Below are 18,371 nucleotides of genomic sequence, written 5' to 3' on the forward strand. Positions count from 1 at the left end.
AGAACTACACCCCACGGAGGGGCGTTCGCCGTGATTTTTTTTTTACAAGTAGATGTGTGCATTATAAACACGGCCGTAAAAAATCACGGCGAACGCCCCTCCGTGGGGTGTAGTTTTTTACACCTCAAGTTTGGTGAAAGAAAAAAGAAAAAAAATTAAAAAACATCAAACTTGAGGTGTAAAAAACTACACCCCACGGAGGGGCGTTCGCCGTGATTTTTTACGGCCGTGTTTATAATGCACATATCTACTTGTAAAAAAAAAATCGCGGCGAACGCCCCTCCGTGGGGTGTAGTTCTCGCGGTTCTTACAACTCGAGGTGGTTCTCATTCTAGCGATCCCCTAATATTTAATAGCGTTAAATTTAAAGTTTCGAACCGGCCCATATTCGGATTTAAACACAGCCACAGTCAAGGGTCATTGGGCTTTTAAGTAAAAGCCTAAAAAGAACTTACAGCCTCTAAATGCCTTTACCATCAATGCTTTTTGGGTAGGCCCAAAAGTAATCGTTAAACCAGATTTTAAGGGTAGAAGAATATGATTCTTTGATTGAGATGCAAGTTAAGAATGAAAGTTTATAATCTAAAAAGTAAAAAGAAAATAAATCTTCGTGTAACACTACCCAAAAGAGTTTTACTTTGGTTTGTTTCACTTGAATGCTTAATTGATGTGTTTCTTTAAGTATATCTTAAACTTTGATCCTTAACTAACTTCAATGTGTAATAACACCGTTAAGAATCTACACAGTTTTATTTTTACTTTTATCTTGTTAAAAATATTATAGACGTTAAATAATTAATAAAAGTAATTACAACTTATATCGAATCAAAAATCATGAGATAAGTGTTATCTTATTGGCAAAAAACCTTTGGATGATAACACAAACTCAATCAAAATGTGTATGTAGGATCAATTAAAAAGTGCTTGTTTTGGGAGTAATTTAGTTTTAGGTTAAATCAATTAAATAGTAACACACTTTTACTTTTATTTTAAATTTTTACATGTACTCATTTTAATTCTAGTAGTCTATACAGTTTTGAGTTCTAGTAGCCTATAAAGTTTTGAGGTCGTGTTATTATAAACATAAATATTTTTTGACATGATAACATATAAAGTGATGGCATGATGTACAAGTGCCTCATGTATATGTTTCCGTTGTATATTATGAATTTATGAGGGTATTTGGTTAACTGTGGATTACCTACAAGCATCTGCCAAGAGCGAACAAAGGCCTTTAAGGGATTGGGTTCAACACAAACTTACCATTTGCATTCGTCTAGTTTGTAAAGTAGCTCTTTCACTTTTTATTCTACTGATCAGCCATTATACCAGTTCATAGGTTTTGGCTATTTGTGTGTGTGCGCGCATAGACTCTAAATGATGATAGACTCGCAACAACTTAACCATAACTAGTTAAGTTCTCCTTGTTTATATAAGGCGGATTTTGTATAAAAGATAAAAAATCATAAAAATGTCGAGACGTAATATTGACTCTTCAATTCTTCATCAAGGCAAATCAATAATTAAAACGTTATTGTTGCAATTTCATAATTAACTGGAAGTTAGTTATGGCTAAAAGGGAAAAAAATAAACACAAAACTAATTTTGAATATATACAGTTTTCTTTTTAAACATAAACATGGAAACTAATTTTGAATATATAAAGATTTAACTTTGAGTAAATAACACTTTGTGTCCTTTAAGTATAGTAGGAATTCTAAAACGTGTCCTTTAAAATATTTAATTTCAGTTTACGTCCAAAAATCGCATGTTATATAACACCTTACATCCTTTTCACCAAACTGAGTTGAATATGTTAAAGGCCATGTTTCAGAATTCCTGATATACTTATAGGACACAAAGGGTTATTTACTCTTTAACTTTTTATTTGCTTTATCCTAGGGATGAGCATTTGGTACTGGGTACCGGTACCGAACCGTACCGGGTATATTCGGTATCAGTACTCATTTTTCACATTTTTCGGTACCGGTACTGGTACCGAACCGGTATATTCGGTACCGGTACTGATACCCACTTTTCCCGTTTTTCGGTATCGGTACTTTCGGTACCGATATCGTCGGTACTGAACGGGTACCGTGCTTATCCCTACTTTATCCACTTCACCTGCTCTATGCATAAAAAGTTGGTATGCATCCTTTGTTCTTTAGCTCATAAATGGTATTTTCAACACAATTATTATCAAATATAGATAAGTAAACCTTAACCAATACAAGTGCTCTAGTGGTGGCCACATGTATTTAAGTTTCACCTATGGCGGGTCCGAATGAATTTTCTTCTCTAGGTCTCAAGTTCGAGTCTGGGTGATTGGGATTTCTCATTGAGGGGTTTAAATTGGGGATCTATTGTGCGAGGGGACTCTCTAGCACAGACCCGGTTAAGACAACGTATGCTAGACCTCCCAAATTCGTGAATAATTCACACCTTTCAAAAAAAAAAAAAAAATAGATAAGTAAACCTTAGGTAAATTACCAAACTACCATCACTTAAATGTCAACTAATTTGGTATTAGTGATGACTTTGGTGTTGCCTAATCTCTAGTAGATTACCACAAACCCACTTACCCCAAACCAAACTCCAAACCCAAATGGACACACAAAGAGCCAAGAGCATATTTTGGAACCTTATCCATCTAGACAACATTAAATATTATGTGTTTAAATGTAACTGTTAAGTGTAGAATCACATAGGGGTGTGTGCATATGTGGCCCCAAAAATGGAAGTCTTTTTGGAACACCTGCAAATCAAAAGGGTGGTTGACTTTCTGGAAAACTTTTAAATGTGAAATCATAAAGTATGCCAATAGGAAAAAGTCAAAATCATTGACCTCCTCCCTGGCTTTGTACCTAATGTCGTTTTCTTCCTCTTTGGCTTCAAATTACCGAACAATTCCACAGGACATATTGGTTGACCTGCCAAAGAATTTGACTTGGTTGTGGGTTAAAAGTTTAAACAAAAGTATATGTTTGTTAAACACGAAAACTAATCAAGTATAACCAAAATATGCCTCTAAATCAAGTTGGGATTTAAAATAAAGTGAAGGATGATAAGACTTCCATTATTACTTTATTGAAACATTAGTATAATTCAATGAATGTTTATCATTTGAGTCAATCATTAATCGATACGAAATATTTCATTTCCAGGTCCACAAGTTAAAGTCATCGGTTTTTGGTTTGGTTAATCGTTTGAAGCTTTGCGTATAGTCGTGGAAATGGTTTTAGTTTTTGGTTTTGCTCGAAAGATGAGCTCTAAATGTCATAAACGTATTATGATTTGTTGAATTATGAACATATCATATTAAATTAGTTTAAAGACGTATGAATGATGAATCCATATCAATAACGCAAAAGTAGGCTATTTGCGTTGGTATATGCCGCCTTGTTAAAATTTGAGTTTCAATGTTATATAAGGGTGATCTAAAAACAAAAACAAAAAACACAAAAGAATGAAATCTATTATTTGCAAAATAATTCTTTATTACTAATAATAATGTGATCAAAATCAAGAACTCTTGATGAACTAGAATACTCTAAACTCATATAATCTTCATCTACAACTAAGCTTTCAATCTCTTCTACATCATCTACATTCGAATCCGAAAACGTAAAATCGCCATATTCAACATTCATTTCCTCGATCCGATTACTCCTAACCGCGATCCACTCATCTTCATCGTCCCAATCGGGCAAACCCGAACTCGAAGGAGTAGCTTCAACCAATTGCCTTATCCTCTCCACCGGACCCTCACCAGAGAAACCAACCACCCGGGTCACTACCGGGGAAGCATCCGACACCGGTAAAGATTCCCAAAAACCTTGATCCAATATACTTGTAGGAGAATCTCTAGTTTCACAACTCAAATTCAAACTCCTAACAAATGGGTGTTGCAAAAGTTCTTTAACTATCCACCTTTCTTTAGCATCTTTCTTCAAACACTTAGCCAAAAAATCTTTGCCATCCTCCGGCAAACACTTAGGAATCTCCGGCACGTCACCGGAATATCCAATTCTATACAAACCAGAAACCGGATCATTAACCTCCGGCCATGCGTTAAACCCGGTTGCCATTTCAATCACCGAACACCCAAGAGCCCATACATCAGCCGGAAACCCCTGTTCTTCACCTCTTGCAACCTCCGGCGCCATAAAAACCGGTGTACCGGAAAATTTAAAATCTCTTTTTCCAACATCATTTTCCGCAAACTTTGCACACCCCAAATCACCAATTTTCACACCCTCTTCACATATTAATAAATTCTGGCATTTAATATCACAATGCACAATATTATTATTATGAAGATAATCCAACCCGAGTAGAACTTGATGAGTATAAAACCGGATCAAACAATCATCAAGTGACCCTCCAAGTTTCTTGATCATGTCGGAGATTGTGCCGCCGGTGGCATACTCCATGAAGAGATTATACGTGGGTTTGTTGTGGTGATAATTGATGTCAAATCCCATGTATTTGATTATGTTTTTGGAGGATAATTGGGATAGAAAGTGTTGTTCTTTTTGTAGGAATTGTGAGGTGGAGAGGTCGGTGGATTTGACGGCGAAGAGGTCGCCGGAGGAGGTGGTGGCGACGGAGACGGTGGCGGAAGATCCCCGGCCGATTATTGGGCCTCTTTTCCATTCCATTGTAGAGAGAGAAGGTTGAAGTGTGTGTGTGTGTGTGATTGTTGGCTGTGATTATGGGCAGAAGAGATGTGTGTGATATATATATAAACACAACATAAACACATGTTACAATGTGGTTTGATTTTTATACAGTTGGGGTCTTTTTTTGGGATTTTAATATTTTATATAGATTATTGACCAAATTAAATCATACTATAGAATGTGATATGGAGGCTATTTTTCCAATTGACTTAAGTATATATTAATTTATTATAATTTACTTAAGTATGTATTTAGTTTTGTTATAAATTTTGAAAAGAAAGTATCTGATTACAGAATGCTTTTATTTATTTATTATTATTTATTTTTGTGGGAAAAAACACAATGTTAGCAGATCATATTCATCATTGGATACATTTTATAGTTAAAATTGGTATAAGTGAAATTCACTTAATGTTTGGTAGTCACCATGTTTAAAATCGTTAGACACTTCTTTATGGGTTTACGAAGTCATTGTTAATGTGGCCACGCTACCTTTTAATGGGCAGAACACCGCGCCGCATCGTTAACGGTGGTTGTTAATGGGTGAGCCGGTTAATATGTTGGCGACGTTAAGAGAGACAGAGATGTTGGGGAGTGGGGTCAGCTAGTTAAACTAGCCGTTGGGTCGGGTGGGAACTTGGGTTGGGTTTCAAATAAAACAATAATAATAATAATAATAATAATAATAATAATAATAATAATAATAATAATAATAATATAACTAATAATAATAATAATAATAATAATAATTAATTTAGTTAACCTACAACACCTAGTTAACGAACAATTTAGTTAAAGGAACTGTGTTGAGTTGACGATGATGTGGAAACACTTTTTCTTAGTTAATGGAAATATAAGTTAACCTATAACACACGATCTTAACAAAGTAAAGTAATACAGATGAAGGTATATTAATGTGGGTTCTTGGAGAGATTTGTGGCCTCTAGGAAAACTGAGGTGGAAGGAGAGAAGGATGACATAGTTTCTAGGGTGAAAGTTCGTGTGGATGGATTGCTCGTGGAGAAGAGAGAGGATGAACGTAAGAGGAGAGGAATCGTGTTCGTTTGTGAGAGTTTGAGGTAGAGATGGGATCGATAAGTGCACGTACTTGTACGGAACCGAAAACACAAATATCGAATTTGAACAAAAATTGATAACGAATATCGTACCAATATATTGGTACGGTACCGCTATCGGTACAGCCGTACATGTATTAGTACCGATATTTGAGTGCGGTACCCACTTTAGTACCACTTTGGTTTTTAGTTTTTGAGCACTTCATTCATTTTGGTATCAAGGCTCATACGAGTACCAAATAGGCTAAATCGGTACAAGTACCAACCAATAAGGTATGAATATCAAATAGAATAAATCAGTACGTGTACCGGTATTCAAGAAACCAATAGAAATTTAAAGCATAGCATCAAATTCATTATTTTTACTAAAAAAGTACCGGTACCAATACCATACCAAAATTCTTAAAGTTAATTGTTATATTAGGTTTTACCTTACCAAAATTCTTAAAGTTAATTGCTATTTTAGGTTTTACCTTTTTTTATCAAATGGTAAATAAACTCATAACTAATTTAATTTGGTACTCAAATTTACTTGTGTAACTTATGAATAATTACATACCAATATAATAGACACTAAGGTTTAAATGATTTTTATTATGGAGAAAGTGACTTTAATCAAATAATAATGAAACTTGTTTATATCAAATATTTTTATTATAATAAACAAAAAGAATAAAAACCTTAGTTATAACAACCTTAGATCGGAAAGTTCTGATGGACGTAATATCCTCCTTAGTCATGCCAAACTTGTTTTTTTTAAGAATAAACGATACAAGAAAAACTCTCAACTACATAAGATTTAACATACATACTTTATTCATTCTTAGACTAGGTTTCTTAATTAAATCATCATGTAATGATTCAAACAAGGTTAATGTTCGGAGGTTGTGTTTGTTGATATTCGTATTTTGATTGGGTTTAGTGTTTAAATTTATTTCCATCTAAGGCTGAACGGTATGGTGACGGAGGGGGATGAAGACGGGGGGCGGGATGGGGTGTGCCGGGCGTCGTCGAGAAGAAAGGAAGGGGACCCACCTGTTTGCTCCGTCGCGAACGTCTAAATGTGAACGATGGGGACGGGACGGAGGGGGGCGTGGAGGGACGATAGGGACGTGGCGTCGCCGGGGCTGAGGACGGCCCATACCGTCCAGCCTAAAAATCTTATAAGCTTTTATCTTTTAGTATACTTATATCGTTTTTGTAAGCTAGTTTAGGTTGACGGGCGTGTATAATTCAAGTCTATATACGAGTAATCCAACATAAATCATGCAGTCTAATTTGGTTAATCCAAGTTCGACTGACGTCAATTTTACCGTAATATGTTAAATTTCTCTTAAAACATCATATTCAACTTTCTAAGTAAAAAATACCAAAAGGCTTGTGACCTAGCGCTGTCAACGTATTATATAGTGGATTTATAGTCCTGTGGTGGACAAATGTGTCGACATACTAGTAGGTATAGAGGGTGTGATTTAGTCTGTTATGTGTGGTTATTTAGCATGTCATATAAAATCAACTAATACATAAATATTAACCTTTTTAATAACACAGAGCGTGAAATTGCAAAATGTGAAATGATATAAAATCAAAATCACTTACTAGTTGTGAAAAACATATTGTCTTTCTCATAATCGATTACGTATGATTATGTAGCATCTCATATCATTTTAATTTTCTGTAAGTAATACATTTTATGCATGTCATGTCTTGCTATTTAATACGTTTTTGTTTTTCTCACAATCGTTTATGTATGGTTATGTAGCATCTCATATTATTTCAGTTTTCTATAAGTAATACATTTTATGCATGTCATGTCCTGCTATTTAGTACGTTCTTGCTACTTCAAAACAACAGGGACGGGTATTGTTTAGCGAACGGAAAGATGTAACACCCCAACTAATGATGGAAACATCAATTGATTAAACATAGATTTTTTTATGAATTTTAGCGTAAAGTGTCGTATAAAAATTACTGTTTTGCCCTTGTGGTGATCTAGGATTTTTCATGAATATTATGTAAACATTTAGCCTCAATAAAATTACACCAAGATACCAGGACATATTTGAATGTCTCATAAAATCTTCAAAATTTAATTCATTATTTTCTATTTTAACAAAATCCACAAAACTGGTCTACTAATTGGATTCGAACTGAAGTTGTTGGAATGTTTTATTAACATTCTAACTTGCTTCAAATTAACCTATTATGATGTTTATATGATGGAAAGGTATAATTAACATCATCTATCATTAATAATAATTTGAACCTTTAAGTGTGAGAATCATTTACCAATCTTAACAATGCTTATCGATTCATTTAACATAGTCCTTATACGTGAATCATGTTTGTAGCTTTTGCGTAGGACGAATCCTTATTGAACTTAGTGAACCTATTTGGAGCCATCTTCGCAACCCATGAGTTTTACATAGCCCCTTTTTTCTATATTAATTATTTGGGGTGAAACGTGTAGCTAAATAATAACTATCTACAACAATTCACGTTTATGTCTCTACTTGTTATTATTAAACATCTTGTCTTAAACTTGCATTGGTGCACCAACTATTGAACTGGTACAATCATTAACTTTGATTAATCCAAAGGTAGTAAGTTATAGCGCTATAGGTCTGACAAACTCATCCCAAATAACTAGGGATGATTGAAATAACAACTATGTAACTAAGGTTAACTCGTGGAGTTGAACCCAACTATGTCACTAAGAGTTAATTGTGCACCTTGTTCCCTATGTGTTTGTTTTCACAAGATTGTTTTTAATAAACCTTTGACATATGAATTGTTAAACCTATATCTATTATTTATTTAAAGCTATGCATGCTCACCAACTATTTTTAGTGATCTTTCATTTTACACATGTTTCAGTAAACATTACATGAAGTTTATCAAGCTATGACCCACATATGAAACATGAGACTTAGTTAATTTTGGAATTTGGATTATTTTTTGTTAAACAATGTCTTTTCATTTCATGTAAGGATCTATTTAATTTGGTTGATTAAATATTTAGACTTTAATAGTTGATCGTGTGTTTTAGAACAATTTTGTTTCACTCTGATGTTTTCGCTATTGGTTGAGGTGTAGAAGAAAAATGTGAGGTGGAGCTTTAGTCGTGTGGGAACACCGCCCTATACATGGAGTTGAACCCAACTGTTTTTGCTAAAATTTATTTCAAAATGTTTAGGTTTAAATAAAATAAAGAAGACTGCGTATTTATTTATATTTTTTGAAATTATCAAGCTCAAATTATTTGAGAAACTCAAATTAATTCTTAAATTAAATAAAATTAAAAGAAAGAAATGCACATGAAGAAATCTGATTAGCATAAACTCAATTTGCAAAGTAATGGAAGATGGGCAAGCTCACAAATAGCTTATTTTTGAATTATAATTATAAATATAAATAAAGTGTGAATGTGAATATCTTTAATGAATAAAAGAAACAGATAAATTTTAAACGAGGAATCATTCTCGTTCCGTCCAATGATGGCATGCATTTATAATATGTAAAATACAATAAAACTTATAATATAAAAATAAATAATAATAAGGTAAGAATGAGTTGGAAATTGATATCGGACCGCGTGGCAAAAGATGATGGGGTGGAGATTTGACAACTCCGACCGACGGTGCTTGCTTGCCGTAAAAATAAAATAAAATAAAATAAAAAACTAATTTTCGTTCACATGAAGAAAACACGTGAGAGCACATGTCGTATACGCGTATGGCGATCTATCTATCTATCTGTGGGAAATTGGCTTCACAATGCGTCGCTGTTTGTTTTAACTTTAAAAACCAAACCACTGTTGTAATTGTGGTTCTATATTTTTACACAAATCACATTTTATTATAACGTTATTCTTTGACAACACGTGTTTTCTGTTGTTTGAAATTCATGGGAAGGGTTTACAATAAATGAATAAACTCATTAAATTAAAAAAAAAAAAAAAAAGACAACAACATTACTTACAAATAGTCTACAAATTCAGAATATGACATCTTTAAATATCACCATGTTACCAAAGTAAAATAAAGGGCACAGCATCTCTCATTAGGACTACCAACTCATGTGTAAAAAAGTATGACATGACATCTAAAGGATGATAACCTTGGGTTTTACTTGTTAATCAGGAACTAGAAATGTAACCCGCCGCGATGCGGTGGGGGCTAAATTTATATTGAGATTTAGTCGGTTCTCACTATGTCGCATCGATGTAGTTAATTACATAAGCTGGAGCAAAACTGATGCCAGGCACTTTGCCAGTCTAAGGAGAGCTCTTGCCATGTATCCACTTCAAGATGTTTGTAAGCATCCTCTTCCACAACTGCTGTAAAAACTTGTACCTGTTTCAATGAAAATGGCCAATTATTATTCCCATACTTCTCTTTAATATAGAGAAATAACTGAAAATGTTGGAAGCCTGCTGCATTGAAGTCGGCACTTGGCAAAAGCCTGTTTGAACTCATCTCTTGTTATACCTTTTTTTTTCAAACCGAACTACTGGTTTAGCAAAATAAATGCTCTAAATGAATGAGACCCTTCTGCAGTAGGACAAAAAATCGTGGTTGTATAGATGATTAAAGGAATACCTTTTAAACAAACAGAAAGTTTTGACCTTGGCTAGTTTATCGTTTTTACTCTTAGCAAAATTACAAAGTGTAAGAATACAGAACACAATTATACCACAAAAATGACACTAACCCAACTACAAAATTAGATATGTACCAACCATATGCATAGATGCCTCTTAAAAGATTTTCTTGCAAACCCATAGCATCAAAAATATCATAAACTTCATCATACGATGTGAAAAAATCTTGTCCATCAGTAGAAATCCTGTAACAGAAATAAAAGTATGTGAGCAGCATGTAAAAGCAAGTTTTTTAACCACTTGACCGATTGCTTCTTAGAAAGTATTTACCGACGTCTGTGAAAAATATCAAATAAACAAATTAAACTTACAGCTCGTTCATTTTGGAATCAAAGTGACGAGTGTCAAACTGGGAACCTTCTGGTGCAGCGCCTGCCATGACTGCAGAAATCAAAAGCAACAATTAGTCTAACACCCTTTAAGTTGTATAAAAACTTTCAAAGATCACAAATCTTTGGCGATCTAGCATACATCTCACTTTCAAAGATCACAAATCAAAAGCAACAATTAGTCTAACACCCTACTCACTTTGCTCAGTTTTGAACCTCACACCTCGTCTAACAGGCTCAACACCTGTTTAAGCCTTGAAATTATCTACACAATAAACGAACAACTTTAAAAAAAGAAGTGATTTATCTTTGTTTTGACAACTTTTAAGAAGTCATAGTGGGTCAAAAGAAATCAAATACACGTTATTAGATCTTATTTATCCGAACACCTTATTTGGTCTTAATGACCAGTATCCAAACTACTGGTAGTCTGGTAATCGGTTAAAAGAACCAAAGCATATTTCATTAGGTCTTAATGACCAAAAGACACTTGTAACTCGTCAGAAAAAACCAAAGACACCTTATGAGATATTAATGGCTCAAACAATATTACATTAAGAAAATTAACAATCACTAAGTGGGCTAGCCACACATTGGCATCTCGTCTAAAAGGCATGTGTCTCTACCAAGTGGGCTAGCCCCACCTTGACATCTTTTCACTTATTAGCTTTTGTTTTGAAGTAACATTCATAAATAACTAAATGTATAAAATACTAAAATAATCTTCTTGTGCTAGTAAACCCTTGCCATCATATATAAAAAAACATTTAATCAAAGATGACAAATTAGATAATGTAAATCAGACCCGAAGTATTACCAGTGCTGGAAATAGTGATATAAAGGTCCGGAGACAGCCAGTGGAACACAAAGGCCATGTAAATGAGATAGTAAACATGCGAATAGTAACCGAAGTTAAACTCTGCTAAAATAATAATTTTGGGTACAAGAAAACTGATTACTCAATGGCTATATCATATAACACAACATGAAAGATAGTATGATGAGTCACCTTGGAGCGGAGAGAACTTCAACGGAGAGGTGGAAAAGGTGGCATGAGTATAACAGATGTTTTCCGCTCTTTTTCCAACATGTAGAAGTATAGACTGCACGTGACGGTGCCAGCCCACCATGACTTAAGCTAAAAGGGAGTCTTTCCCACGAATTCCGAGCAAGACGACTTTAGACGATCTACAAATCGATAAAGAAAATGAAACTTTATGTGTAGCTTTCTGATTACAACCAGTACGATATTCAAATGTTTTATATGTAGTCTTATCGGTGATTATCAGTCACTTAAGATTAGCAACATAGAATAATATTACAAGCCAGTGATAATCATATATCTACAAGAGCACAGAACACAGCTTAATTCATGTGAAGATGTACAAAAGTGCAAGTTACATGCATCTAGATGGACTTATATACTGTCTTGATCACAAAGAACATAACGGGTGTCCTTCCGTCTATATAATCTTCTTTCTATAGCAAGGACAACTTCTAAACTCTAATTAGTAGCTAGTGAAAATCGATACACCAACCAAGCATACAACTTTTACATAAGCAGGTGATAGGATTGCAACACCTCACAAATAAAAAACAGTTAACCAATTAATTGCAAACTTATAATCCGCTCTTTAAAAAGATTTATACTTGATTAGTGCACATGAAATACAGTCAAAATTTGAAAACAAATCAGTTCATTAGCAATGACCTTCAAGTAGTAGTTAGTAACTTTTTAGCAACCCATTTAAAATTGATCAGCAACCAAAGTACCAAAATACCAATGTACCACAATGTTAATTCGCGAAAATCTCATTCAGGCATTTTATCAAACAATTGGTGTGCAATTTCCAGTCACAAGATTAACAACAATCTCTTACCTAACTGGAACCCTAGCCGCCAGCCAGATTGCAGACGTCCTCAACACCTTGACGATCTGGTTTCAAAACCCCCAAACTGGAACCCTAGCCGCCATCACTGCCAATCTGGTTGTCGGAGTCATCGCCATCATCACCTTCATCGGATTGGGGTGATCGGCTTCCACTTCCTTTCATTTGTTTCTCTCTCACGTCGTGCTCTCTCCATCTCTCTTTCGCTCTGTAAACGTGTGTTTATGAGTTTAGGACTTCAGGGTAAAATGAGTAAAAAGGAGGAAGTGGTATCCACAAGTTATAAAGAAACACTAATTAAGCATAGGGTACAACCTCTAATGCAACAAAATGTTGTAAATTAGAGTATTATATAATATGATAACTCCACTAGCCTAAGCCTATCTGGAGTACAATGTGTTGTCTGAAGTTCATTAACGCATCCATGGTTATATTGTCGGGTGTATCGACCTACTTGAGACCCCTCACACCAGAACCACTGACAGAGCTTGAACGAAAACTCAGTAAGGGTCTGACTTTCAAAATTCAAATTGGTGGGGCCCGAACTCTTACACTACAAAAAAGAGTTAAAATTTTTCAAAAAATTAACACTACGAGCGAAAACTCGGTGAGAACTGGAGCACCCACAGCCCCAATAAAGATTCGCCACTAACCAGAACTACACATCAACGGTAACTTATCAAGCATTTAATGCTCTCGCAACCATATGTATGAAGGGGTCAAAGTGGCAAGTTTAGTTTAATTACCTTTTAATTAATTATTTGAAAGTTTCGAATTATCTAGTTTGATTAATTAACAAAGATAATGATATGAGTTAAGATTAGTATGGTTATTTTAGTATAAATAGGGGTCTAGGATATTATTTTTGTTTGGCCCCTTTACTTGTAAGTTTGTAAGTACATTTGATTGAATAGAAAGAGTCATGGGTTTATCATCTCAAATATCTCGTGTTCGTGTTTGATCTGATTGTTTGATCCGTCTAGGCTAACACAATCTAAAGGTAGATAAAGCGATGGACTGATAGGTAATGCCAGGTACTTTGGGTGGACATCAGTGGCGGATCCAGGGGTGTTTTGTGGGTTCCCGAGAACCCCCTCGGTTTGGAAAAAAAATGAAAAATTAGCGGAATTTTTATATGATTTAAAAAAACTAGTAAGAATTAGTGAAAATCTATTAAAAGGAACCTGATAAAAAAAATTACTTGATCCGTCACTGATAGACATGACAACGGTAGACTGAGGCTATTAAATTCATTATAGGCAAGTGAATCTAGAGCGATCAAGCTTTAGATACCATTATCTTTAAAGAGTGGGGCATTCAAGATTTCATTTTTTCTTTTCCTTGAATTGTTAGGCTAAAGGGTGTGGGGGTCATGGTTGGGACATGATTCGACACATAGGAACATGAATAGATGGCTACACCACCCCCTTGCTTGATCCACCATGGTTTACATGGATTAAACCATGGCAACCATGGTTCTCCTTTCCATTTTTCAACAAATCATTTCCTTTTTCTTTAGACAAAAATAAGAGTTAATTGCTCGGATGGTCCCTGTGGTTTCATGTTTTTTCACGTTTAGTCCCCACCTTTTGAAAATAGCAGGTATGCTCCCTATGGTTTATCATTTTGTTACTCGGATAGTCCCTGAGTAAATGTCAGTTAGTTTGGAAATAGCATATATGCTCCCTATGGTTTGTCATTTTGTTACTCGGATAGTCCCCAGAGTAAATGTTGGGGGACTATCCGAGTAACAAAATGACAAACCATAGGGAGCATACATGCTATTTTCAAAAGGTAGGGACTAAACGTGAAAAAAACGTGAAACCACAGGGACCATCCGAGCAATTAACTCCAAAAATAAATTAAAATAAATAAACGGCTAGTGGTTTGGGTCATGATCACACCCTTACGTTAGTGGTTTTGGATGATTAATTAGAGGTGGGTTACATGGCACTGACGTAGAGGGTCATGGTGGTCATGAGAGTCATGACCACACCTTTACAATACCAAAATACTATTGATACGAATGTATTCTTATTTATCTCTATTCGGGTTAGTTTACTAAGATTTTTATTATTCACTCATATGTTAGAACTCTATATAAAAATTTACTAGAAAAAATACGGGGTTGGCTTCTTATATTTCACAAGAATGTCACAGGCATGACGCATAAGCAAATCACGTGACACCACTAAAAATTTATGTATTATATAGTATTTACACCTATTTTTACGTGTTATAAGTATCATACACTCAATAATAATGATAATTCAGCAAGTAATTTCGAGAAGTACTACTAGTAGAAAGATTTCATGAATATGTGAATGTGATTGTGTAGAGAATACATGTGTTTCACATAAACAAACTCTGGAGTGTAAGAAACATGGAAAGATAAATTGAATTCACAAAATGATTATATATTTTGAGTAGGTTTACTGTGTAAAGTGTGTTTTTCTTACAAAGTGTAGGAAACGATCTGAGCCATCCGATTGGTGTATTTAATGATTGAGATTAAGTCAGTGGCATTTTTGTAATATTTGTGTGTCACTAATTAATTGTCATAATAGGTTAGGGGTAGTCTTGTCATTTTACGTATTTTAAATCAATCGAATAACTGTCATAAAGAAAACACCCCCTACAATTTCGCGATTTTCCCCATCCCTCTCTCTCAAACCAATTATAGAAAACCCTGTTTCATACAAAAAAATAGCTAGAATCATGGATCAAGATAACAAATTCGGATTGAAATATAAGCACGATTGATACCATGTTTATCATTCCATTCCATTCGCAATTCATCATCATCTTCTAAAGCACACACAATGCGTATTTCATCTGGTTCGTCACATTGTGTTTTATCACTAAAACACGCTACTATGAAACACATCCAGTATCCAACTTCAAGTGTAGTAAAACACAACACTATGATAAAACACAATGTGAAAAAACTAGAAACTGATAAAACACATCGTCAAGACAGTGTATTTCATCTGGTTCGTCACATTGTATTTTATCTAGTAAAACACATCAATATCTCTCAGTGAACTGCGTTTATTAACTGTTAACTGCTAAAACACAATACCAATATCTCTCAGTGAACTGCGTTTCATTAATCAAAACAACATTTAATACCAATGAAATTATAACACATTAACATTAACCTTTTAACTGGTAAAACACATCGTCAAGAACTTGTTGAAGAAGCCATTATTTTTTATCAGGCAATTGAGTTACGAAGAAGATATGAAAATCGCATGAATTGATAACCTCTAGCAATTTTGATAACCTTCAATACGAGATCAAGGAGATATTAAGTTTCCTTAAAATTCTCATGAGTTAGTTAATAATAAAATAAATTTCATAAATAAAATAATTATCAAATCACCTTAATATCCTTTTTATTAAAAAACCTAATTGTCACATGTCACTATCCTATAGCTTACTACACTTTCTAGGAAATATTGGCTTTGTAGCCAACTTCTATTCATATGTTTTATTCTTAAATGTTTCATTTATAGAGTAAACTGCCAATATGGTCCCTGGGGTCTGGTCACTTTTGACACCTTAGTCCAAAACTCCAACTTTTGAATCTGGGTTACTGTGGTTTCAATTTTGTTATCATTTTCATCAAAAAGCAAAATCTGTTCAGATTTTCAGTCAACATCCAGTTTTTTTGTCTTTTTCCTCCCTTTTAATAAAGGACAAAATGGTTAGATTTTTTTTAATTTCTTAAAATAAAACGTTAAATGACCATTTTGTCTTTCATTAAAAGGGAGGAAAAAGATAAAAAAAAAACTGAATGTTAACAGAAAAATCTGACTAGATTTTGATTTTGAACAAAAATAACAACAAAATTAAAACTACATTCAAAAGGTTTAAATTTTTAACCAAAATAACCAAAGCTCAAAATCATTTTAGCGGTTTACTCTAATTTATAACTCATACTAAACCTTCCAAATAATTTAAAAATAAAAGTTCGAGAAGGTGATGTCACCCACTTGTACCTCACTACCTGTCACGCACGTCATTGCATGCGAGATTATCTCTGATTTATCAAGGATATGTTTCAGCATTTATATCATTAATTGAGTTTATAAAATGAGAAAGACGATTAGTCAATATTGCAAACCATCTTTTAATTTTCCTTTACTTTTTGGAAAGATAAACAAAACAAACGAAACTTCCAATTTGACATGTCAAGGCTTCACCGTTAATTGTAAAACATTATTGACTCATTTGATTAAACCATTAGGTCATACCTAATGGGCATTATAGATGCATGAATGAGCTTAATAACGTCATTAGCACCACCCCCTTGGGTGTTATAGGGCATGAAAAGAGAGAGGACGTTTCTGATATAACTCCAAATAAAAAGAAAAAAAAATTGGTAAGTAATAATTAAATGGGCATTAAGAGGCGTTAACCATTATATATTTTTAAAAGAAGATTATAACATTGATGTGATGAAAAATACCCCTTAAAAGACATTAACCATTAACCATTATGGGTGTTCTTGAAGTCTCTCTATGTAATAGCATGTTTAAAAATATGCAGGAAATGTAGTTCAATAATAGGACCAAGGTAACACATCTATAATTAACCCCAAAAAAAAAATTAAATATAGAATTAAAAAATGGCTTCTTATACAAATACTTGACGAAAGGGATTTAGGTAAGTGGTTATATAAATTTTTTTAGTAAACTTTCTTTTAGTATACTTAATTTAAAAAATGGACATATACTTTGAAACACACAAAGTAATATTTTTATGTAAAAATAACGACTTTTCATTTGTTTGTATACTTTGTATTACATGTAAAATATCTTTTATAAAACATGTTTTTGAAAGATATTAATTAAATTTATGCAAAAATATTGACCCAGCACACACAGACTTTTATTTAATAGTGTTCATATGTGTGAGAAAACAATAAATTATAACGTTGACCTTCTTGAAAGTTAACGACTTGATGATAAATGGGTCAACAAAGACGTTAACTTGAAATGAAGCAAATAAGAAGGATCCAAACCAAGAACAAGAAACTTCCAGGGTCAAATTTTAATCCGATAAATATTCTTCAATAGTCTCCAATGAATTAGATTATCTTTCATAGATTAACCATTTAATTTTTTTTTGTCACTTATGTCAATCCATTAAACAAATTATCATTTTAGGTCAGTTTTAACCAAAGTAATAATCTCAATTAAATTTTTCTTTATACTTAAACCTTGGATTTTCATAAAATCATCACTAACAATACCTATAAGCAATTTTTATAAGTAATTACTGACCATAACACAATTTCTTATACCAATGCGCTTAGACTCAGGAGTAATTAGATAAGAAACGAGTCTTGAAAGAGAATTGTAATCAGATACATAAGCTCGAGAGTCGAGACTTTTCATAGTTAATTTCAAGAAGTCAGATTCAACTTTCTCCACCTCGTGAGGTGGGTAGTAGGTCTCGTGGACCAATTTCACGAATTTAGATCAACTTAGGTTGTACAGTGCAACCTTGCCAGTGGATTGGATCAATGTCTTCCACCAAGTTAGAGCATCTTACTTGAAGGATTGGGACACACATTTAATAGTGTCCTTAGTGGCACAACCGCTTATATCAATAACAGCCACATTTAATCAAGCCACTTTAGAGCATCAATGGCTCCATTCTCACCCATAAAGTCACGGGGTTTACAAGAAACGAAGTACTTATAAGTGCACCCCTTCTTAGAG

General features: G+C 33.8%; 2 protein-coding genes across 7 annotated transcripts; both read right to left on the minus strand.

The window, feature by feature from the left end:
- Positions 1-3,454: 3,454 nt before the first annotated feature.
- Positions 3,455-4,713, minus strand: LOC110929678 (mitogen-activated protein kinase kinase kinase 18). The gene has a single exon (XM_022172849.2). The coding sequence runs from the start codon at positions 4,659-4,661 to the stop codon at positions 3,477-3,479; it is 1,185 nt and encodes a 394-aa protein (XP_022028541.1). The 5' UTR covers positions 4,662-4,713; the 3' UTR covers positions 3,455-3,476.
- A 5,018-nt stretch (positions 4,714-9,731) lies between these two features.
- On the minus strand, positions 9,732-12,887 carry LOC110929677 (eukaryotic initiation factor 4A-15). Of its 6 annotated transcripts, none has more exons than XR_002587337.2 (7): positions 12,631-12,887; positions 11,760-11,938; positions 11,568-11,669; positions 10,950-11,015; positions 10,733-10,802; positions 10,500-10,606; positions 9,732-10,113 (listed from the first exon to the last, which is right to left on the minus strand). XR_002587337.2 is itself a non-coding variant. In XM_022172847.2 (7 exons), exons 2-6 carry the CDS (start codon positions 11,878-11,880, stop codon positions 10,268-10,270), a joined length of 444 nt encoding a protein of 147 aa, XP_022028539.1. In that variant the 5' UTR covers positions 11,881-11,938; positions 12,631-12,887; the 3' UTR covers positions 9,732-10,113; positions 10,249-10,267. The 6 variants fall into 6 exon arrangements, 4 of the variants coding, with proteins under 4 accessions (XP_022028539.1, XP_022028538.1, XP_035844380.1 ...); XM_022172847.2 differs by lacking the exon at positions 10,950-11,015 and adding an exon at positions 10,249-10,311; XR_002587336.2 differs by lacking the exon at positions 11,568-11,669 and having other exon boundaries at positions 12,631-12,885.
- Between the last annotated feature and the right edge of the window lie 5,484 nt (positions 12,888-18,371).

This window comes from Helianthus annuus, chromosome 3 (genome assembly GCF_002127325.2).
Source record: "Helianthus annuus cultivar XRQ/B chromosome 3, HanXRQr2.0-SUNRISE, whole genome shotgun sequence".
NCBI classification, from domain to species: Eukaryota; Viridiplantae; Streptophyta; class Magnoliopsida; order Asterales; family Asteraceae; genus Helianthus; species Helianthus annuus.

Coding starts and splice junctions, on each gene's coding strand:
- LOC110929678 (XM_022172849.2), bottom strand. CDS start 4,661: ATGGAATGGAAAAGAGGCCCAATAATCGGCCGGGGATCTTCCGCCACC.
- LOC110929677 (XM_022172846.2), bottom strand. CDS start 11,880: ATGGTGGGCTGGCACCGTCACGTGCAGTCTATACTTCTACATGTTGGA. Junction 11,670..11,759: donor GAAGTTCTCTCCGCTCCAAG/GTGACTCATCAT, acceptor TTATTTTAGCAG/AGTTTAACTTCGGTTACTAT. Junction 10,114..10,499: donor AAGAGGCATCTATGCATATG/GTTGGTACATAT, acceptor TCATTGAAACAG/GTACAAGTTTTTACAGCAGT.